Source organism: Glandiceps talaboti, unplaced genomic scaffold (assembly GCF_964340395.1).
Source record: "Glandiceps talaboti unplaced genomic scaffold, keGlaTala1.1 scaffold_32, whole genome shotgun sequence".
Taxonomy (NCBI): domain Eukaryota; kingdom Metazoa; phylum Hemichordata; class Enteropneusta; family Spengelidae; genus Glandiceps; species Glandiceps talaboti.
Window position 1 is genome coordinate 4706 of NW_027554291.1, and position 8596 is coordinate 13301.

At 36.8% G+C, this 8596-nt stretch overlaps 1 protein-coding gene across 1 annotated transcript; it reads right to left on the reverse strand.

Annotated features, from left to right (window-relative positions):
- Window positions 1–1144: 1144 nt before the first annotated feature.
- Window positions 1145–8170, reverse strand: LOC144453275 (N-lysine methyltransferase KMT5A-like; the record flags this gene model as incomplete). The annotated part of the gene is made up of 4 exons (XM_078144543.1): window positions 7919–8170; window positions 6095–6131; window positions 5272–5395; window positions 1145–1310 (listed from the first exon to the last, which is right to left on the reverse strand). Coding segments are annotated over exons 2-4 (314 nt in total), but the record flags the coding sequence as incomplete, so codon positions are not given.
- Window positions 8171–8596: the final 426 nt, after the last annotated feature.

Genomic DNA, 8596 nt, shown 5'->3' on the forward strand with positions numbered 1-8596 from the left:
GGGGGGGGGGGGCCATGAAATATTTTGCTCATAATATGTACCAAATTAAACCATTTACCATGTAAATTTAAAAATTTCTTGCGGCTTTGCGGCAATAACCTCTAATACCTATATTCAATGATGAGTTTGTGACAGCCAGGCGAATGTATTTGTGTTTGTCTTCTTCTGTCTTTCTGTCGCTATCTGTCTGTATGTATATATATTTCTCTCTTGTCTCAGTCTCTGTCACTTCTGTCTCTCCCGGTCTCGGTCTCTGACTACATGTCGCTGTCTATCTGTCTGTCTGTCTGTCTGTCTGTCTATCTGTTTGTCTATCTCTCTCTCTCTGTCTGTCTCTGTCTCTGTATCTGTCTCTCTCTCTGTCTCTCTGTATCTCTCTCACTCTTTCTCGTTTAATTATGAGGCAGTAAATAGCCAAGAAAGCGTGTGTCTGCCAAATTATCTCTGAATTAAAAGTTATATGGGTTCATTTAGGGGGGCCATGAAATTTTTTGAGAGCGCGAAGGGGGGGCTGCAAAATTTTTTTGGACCAAAATAATTCCCCCCCCCCCGCCGTAAATTCTGACCGGTCCCTAATTGACCCACTACTATTTAGAGATACATTTTTGACCAAAAATTAACATTTATCCACCTAATTTGCATGTCACTGATGGGACCATTATATCATGGACATTTCTCAGGATAAACACCATGAAGAATGTTCCACCCAAATTTCAGGCTAATCTGCTGAGTGGTTTTGGAATTATACATTACTGACCAAAAAGACACATTTATAGACCTAATTTGCATATTTTGGGGGAAATTATTATGTCATGAACATATCTTCATTTACTCACCCCTAAGCATGTTCCCACCAAATTTCAGGCCAATCTACCCGGTAGTTTTGGAATTTAAGTTTGTTGATGTGATCATTTTCATTTGAACAATTTCTCAACTATACACCACAGGTAACATAACCACCAAATATCAAAGCAATCGGTCCCACAGTTTTTTGACTTTAAGTTGTTTACACACATACATACACACAGACAGACATACTTTGTAATGCCTATAGCACTACTGAACCAGTTCAGTTGTGCTAAAAAATGAGAGCACAGACAAATTAAGAGACTCTTAAAAATAATAAAAGAATAACCCTACTTACGCCACAGGTTTACCCTTGTCTTTAAAAAAGAAAATATAAGACCCATCTCCTGTTTCATCATATTCATTTTCCTTTTCAGATGCCTCTTTTCCTGAAAGTCTTTCACCTTCGTACCACATTAAATAGTCCCCTTTTGTATACTCTTTTGCCGCAAACACACCTTTGCCTGTAGAGAAGAACCATATTATAGATCAGACTAGTAAATTGAAGGACCATTTTAATAATGACAGCATTACACATCATGATATGAACAAGTAATCATACATGTAACAACCCATTGGGGAAGTGTTCAGTCCCATTTAAATGGTACTACTTCTTGTATGGAATGGATGTAATATTACAAATTGACAATTGACATTATGATGCTAACTGAATGCTATCTGCCCATACATATCTGTCAAACATTGGCTCCAGAGATTATATGGCCTCATGACATCTGAACCAGTGTACCACTTAGGGAGTGTACATTAATTGTGTTGTTTAATTCGTGGTGGGGGGGGGGGGGGATTTCTAATCAAGCGATGTTTTTTTATTTGCCCCCCCCCCCCCCCCACTAAACCTTATATAAATTATCTGGCACCCCTATGATTTCTTTTTTTTCTTAGACCCCCTGCACCCCACAGATACATACACAGATGAAACACAGATACAACAACACATAGAAAAGCCAACAGTTGCTGTAAACGTATTCCATATTAATTACTACAGAGTTCTACCTGTGCACAAAGTTGTTGACCGTGTACATTCATAAAATCACCAATTAACACAAAGTTAAATGGGCTGACAGAATAGAACAGAATACTTGTTTGGCTACAATTTTCATTATCTTTTTTTCATGCCATTACTGACATATTTAATTAGCTGAACAAGTAAATATATATGTCACTTATGAATCGTGGGATTGAAAAATAAATGCAAAATTGCACTGTTGGGAAAACTTTCTGTGTGTCAACAAATCCATAACTTTAGGAGTAATTTGCAGTGATTGATCACATCGTTATATGCTATATAAGACACATAAGATAAGGATTAAGACCCTTCCTGTATTATAGTATTCATATTATCTCTATGCAAAATAAACCCTTCTGGAATATTCCAAGAGAATGTACTAAACTGATGGGCTGAGGGGCAGGTACATGGGCAAAATTGAGTTGTGGTTGATCTTGCCTTTACTTCTGTACAATACACCAAATTGTGGATTTTGCATCTACCTGTCCTTCAGTGCACTGGGCATTGTTTGGTATGACCCCTTATTGTTTTAACTTTTATACAAGTCATTGTAGTTTTGATAAAATCATAAAGTTATCAATAATTTGTTCCTTAAATTTTGGACTCTGGTTCCCTTTATTGTCAGTTAGGAAGTGAAATTTGTATGATTATTATTATTATTATTATTATTAGACTTTATTTAAACTCGATAGACTGTTGAGCCAAAGGCTCTTCTCACACAGTGTCGAGATAAAAATATACAATATATACATTATTGAGTTTGACTTTAGAGCATCTTTCAGCACAGTGCCTAGCTCGCTAAGTCAGATGGTCTCTAGTCAGACTTTGATCATGATCATTGCAGTAGGTTTCTGCTGGATTTTTAGGAAATATAATAAGCTTGTCAACTTATGTGTTCTATCCACTACCTATGGAAAAGATTTAAGTGAACAAGTCATCATAGATAACACAGTCCCCACTCTTGTGGTGGTGTTGGTTACCATTTTGATTGTATCAGTTTTCATCTGGGATAGGTGCAATCACAAATTGACAAATGACATGCTACTGGTAATTCATGTCTACCAATTGGGTTCCAACATGAGTTTTTGTAACACAATAGCTGCTGTATCTGTGTAATAACTTTGTACATGTAATTAAGATCATAACAAAATGGCTGCCTGGTAACCATCTTAGACTGCATCACAAAAGAAAGCATTATTTGACAAGAATGTACTCCCGTTTTCTTGCTGCTAAGGCCGTGGTCATGGTTGCTTTTGGAATGATTGTTCACTTGTCTAAGAATCCCCATTATCTTTGTGAAATACAGCACTGTTTGGCTGTTGCTATGGGTGTGGCCATGGTTGATATGGTATTTGCATACATTTTTTGAATGTTTATTGAATTGCCCACCAGATGATGTTATTATTTGACCAAAATATACTGCCATTTGTTTGTTGCTAAGGGTGTCTCATGGTTGCTAGGGCCAATTTTGCCAAATTATTTGAAGAAAATCTGCAGAATAACACTTTCAGAAACATCTCGCCAAGTTTCAGACTAAGACTTACTGACCAAGTACTTTTGGAGATGTAAGTTTTTACCAAAAATGAACATTTTCACACCTAATTTGCATATCACTAATGGTATTGTTGTATGCTTACTATTTCTTCGTCCATACATCCCTAGATGCATGCCCATTAAATTTCAGTCCAATCTGTTCCGTGGTTTTGGAATTGTAGATTTTTTACCAAAAAGACACATTTTTAGCCATAATTTGCATATCACTGATGGGACCATCATGAACAACTCTTAGTATTAACCCCCTGAAGAATGTTCCACCCAAATTTCAGTCATAATATGATGAGTAGTTTTGGAATTATACATTTTTGACCAAAAAGACACATTTTTAGCCCTATTTTGCATATTATTGGGGAAATCTCATCATGTCATAAATAAATCCCAATACCCTCACCCCTAAGAATGTTCCCACCAAATGTCATGCCAATCTACCCAGTAGTTTTGGAGTTAAGCTTTTTTTAAAACCAAAAATCACATTTTTTGACCCAAAATCTCCATCTCTGATGTAATCATTTTCAAAAGAAAATCACGTGCATATATGCACCCCATAGTGTGTTGTCCTTGTGCCAAGTTTGAGAGAAATAGGTTCAGTTATGTCTGAGAAATGACTCTGGATGCACGGACACACCGAGCCCAATCTATAAATCCCCGTCCCGGATTATGTCCGACAGGAACTAATAATAACTGCACTGCTTTGTCATCGAGCCATAATGCTAACAAACCTTCTGAAGGCTATTGTGCACAAAGTCAAGAATGTGTACCATTTTGCTTATATATTTTATTTTATATATCTGGCACTTGTTCATCCCGACATTCCATTTAGGGTTTTTTTGTGCCCCCCCCCCCCCCCCCCCACAAAAATCAAAAATCAGAACAATTTGGTCACTAACATTTCATGAAAAGATATTCAGTAGCTGTAAATCTTGTACCCATGCAGTGGCTTGGGGAGGGGGGGGGGGGGTCATTTTTAACTAAAGGAAACAAGGAGAGGGTCAGGTTTTAAAAGTGGAGAATTTTGGGAGGGGTCAGTGCTTGTGACAAACCAAGGGTGATTTGCTCTGCCCCTCCTTGCAATTACTGAAGGCTCCCACAGTTTCAATCTCTACATTATAACATGACACTGCATAATGATCCCTAACTTGACATGTATTGTCATGGGGGTGGGGTAGGGGTAGGAAGGGGGATACTTATTACATATGATGACTTTAAACACCACTGCATGAAGATAATACAAAATAATAATAATTTATTTACCACTCCAAATCCCAATCATTCAAATAAAATATTAGTAAAAACACTTTAATACAGAGAAAAGTGCAGGATGCATACAAGGGCAACTGATGGACAATGTATTCAATAGTATGTCAGAGACTGTTCCTTTCCATGGAAGTTCAATAATTTACTAAAATGAGAAAAGTCCTTTCATACTATTTAACATAGTGTACATCTTGTACATCATCTTAAATGTTGGTGGTCATCTGTAGCACATGTGTGGCGGTGGGTCCCTCAGATGTGCAACAGACGAAATGGGAAATGGTTTATAACACTGACAGAAACTTTGAATGCTGAAGGACACCTCATTGCAGACTGGAGAGGGAACAATTCAACTTGTTTGTAAACACTCGAACATTGCGAAAACTCACACATGCGCATTAGACGACCGCCAACCTTTAACATACATTTAATACAAATTTATGTAAACAGTATACTTCTGAATCTGGTTATACAGATATGTAAACTCTGAAGTAATGCTCACATGTAAGTACATATGGCAGAAACACACCTCCTATGCTCCCATATTTTTTGGTTCTTTCATTAATTTAAAAAGTTTACAGTTGTCTCACCTTTAAAACTGTTGATAAAGCGTATCTCAAACCGGCCTTCCTTAGGTATATCAATACCTTCTGTAACACATTTCTTTGCTACTTCTCTGGGAGAGATTGCAGGAGACCCTCTCCTCTGCCTTGTCTGTGAATTATTTTTAAAAGTACATGAATTACACTGTGAAATTAAGATATTTGAAAAACATAACAGAGTATCCCATTTTTGTCTGACTGGTGCTGCATTTAGTCACATACTTATATAATTTGTGCAGAATGAGATTGTACACACATCACATACATTTATTTAGGTATCTATCTGACCTTTTTTCCACACACTATGGGGACCAAAAGGGTGGAGACAAAGTTACAGTTGATTATCCCCCTTAAACCGTTAGACATGAACCAGAATGGAAATTCTTGTCATATAGCTGATATGAGTTGGGAAAACAGTTGATTGTGTATCGACCAGTCACTTATACACAACAATGTATCTAATACATAGGTTGTGTTTACAAGCTTGATACTTGAGCCTAATGTACACCAAGGTGTACTATAAAAATACCAATGATTTACAGGACAACAAAGAGAAAATAATCATATACTGTATTCCTTTTGTTACTACAAACAAATTATACACAGAATTAACTTTAATTCATGAATGTTTTTCGCAAATGTACGTGTAAGACTCTTCATTAGTAAATAACATTTCTTTCATTCCAGTCTAAAATAAAGTTGATATATGTCCAAATAATACAAATTAACAAGAACTTTGTTGGAAAAATTTTGGCAGGAAAGTTGTTGCAAATTGTAAATGTTTCACAATCACTAAGAGAAAACTACTTACCATTATAAATGACTTGACAGACATTTCTGCTCTGATACTAGTGACAGATCATGGAAAAGAGAGAGGAAATCATTAATATCAATAATCTCAACTATTAAAAGAACTCTGCAATCTAAGCTTCTATATTGACCAGCATATGTTCAATGATTGTCCAATCAAATTAAGTTTGCCTCATGAAGCTGATAGGCTTTCATTCTAAGATAGTGTTGATAGAACAGGATTTTCCATGACTGAACTGCAATGACCCCCAAGCTTTGACAACTTTTTGACTGGGAAATCAAAAGGCGGAAGCCTACTAAATGTAGAAACTTAGCAGATGACTGGCTTAAAGCAAAAATTCAAGTTTGTACTTCACTTTACCAACACTGATTTCAAAATATGCCAAAATTTTGAAAGGGTGGGACATGCTATTACCATACAGATAAATTTAAACAGATAACAGCTGACATATCAAATTGTAGTGTACATGCCATCTCAGTCTCTCAGATGTTTTTGACAGCATTCAATAAAAACAAGATTTGAGTTATGGTTGACCAAATCTAAACATTACAACACATTGTGGCTCTGTCTGCCAATCAGGTGTATAGGAATATAAATTGTAGATGTATAGGAATCTGCATGTCTATGAAAGTCTTTTTGCACCACTATGTAGTTTGTCAAGCAATTACATCAGTTCATGTATCAAGGCATGATGCAAGTAAAACCTGGTTGATGGTCAGCCAGCATGTTGAAACCAAAATTGATACAGTATGCCAATATATGGATGCAGTCATAGTGTGTCACACTCTGTGACAGATAGAGTAAATTGCAATAGCAGTTACTTGAGTTGTGTCATCCAATATCAAACAATGTACATCTTAGACACAAAATATGAAGTGTCCTGAGACATTTCTAACACAAACTTTAACGTCGCCAAAACTTATGCACAACCTTTGAAAACAATACTGTAAGTTGTGAAATTATTGTTTTATGTCATGTGACAATATCTGATTTGAAGATTAGCCATATATAGGGATGAAATTCAAATATATTTGAGTCCGGCGCGATATTATGAACCGAGCAACATTTTTGGTGTGCGAGGGTTTAACCTTGTAACTTGCCACATATACGATATTTTGGTCAAAATCTAGCAAAGGTCAGAAAATTTGAGACTGAACTGTATGAACAAACTGACTGCAGTTGTTACACGACGCGACGGTGAACTTGAGACTGTGATCGAAACGGGACCGCGAGAGAGTTCAGACGATCGACTAGACCCCCCCCCCCCCTTCACATCAGTCTCAGACGTTACGAGTACATTTTTGTAAATGAAAAGTCTGCTTCATGTAGGACGAAAAACATTGCCAAAGACAATAAAACTGAATGTTGAGATGTATAATGACAACGAGTCAGTGAATCGTGGTTTTAAAACCTTATCAAAACTTCTCCGCCATGATGTTTGTTTACACGTGACTGTGATTTATAATATTAGTTTATAAAGTTACTAACGCATTTCCATATCTCTCACTGCTCGACTCCACCACTTACATTTGTACATAAAGCATGGAAGTATAAAGTGACATGATTTCTGGTTGCATACGCCAATACCCTAAAGAAAATACTTGTCATCTTGCATTCGTACTTAATGATGAAACAACTGTGTGATGCCGAGTCCCTATCAGTGATTTCGGTGAAAACAATCTGAGATTTCGAACGTCTCAAACACTTCATTCTCCCAATTACATCCATACGCTCTTTCACATCATACCATACACAATCATACATAATATACAAAATTAATGACGCGAACATGGTAGAAACAAGTGTAGTTTTCGAGAAACTAACCGTTTGGATGTTTGTAGATGTAAATACACGTCCAACTTCCACCAACAGCAGTGGGGGAAAAATCCTCCATGTCACGGCGCCAGACACTTCAAAGAGTTTGATGACGCACTGAGATTTCACTGTCTAGATCTATGCAAATTAGATATATGGGACGGTAACCAACGGGACGTGACAGGGATAGTTCAGACGATCGATCGACTAGAAAACTTTCTTTCCCTTCACGTCAGCCTTAGAAGTTACAAGTACATGACAAATCTGCTTCATGTAGGAAGAAAAATATTGGCAAGACAATCAAGCAGAATGTCGAGATATTTACACAAGTCAGTGAATCATGATTTTAATTTAAAACCTTTTCAAAACTTCTCCGCCATGATGTGTGTATCATACATGTGACTGAATTTATAAATTAGTTTATAAAGTTACTAACGCACCCCCCCCCCCCACCCTCTCACTGCTCGATCAACACGTCATAAAGAATGGAAGTATAAAGTGACATGATTTCTGTTTTCATACACTAATACCCTAAAGAAAAAATTATCATCATGCATTCGTAATTAACGACGAAACAACTGTGCATGTGATGCACAGGGGCGTGTATTATTGCTTAGATTGTCGTCTTATTATTAATAAAATATGGTACGAATCCTGCTGCTACAACTGTATCAATCTGTATACTTC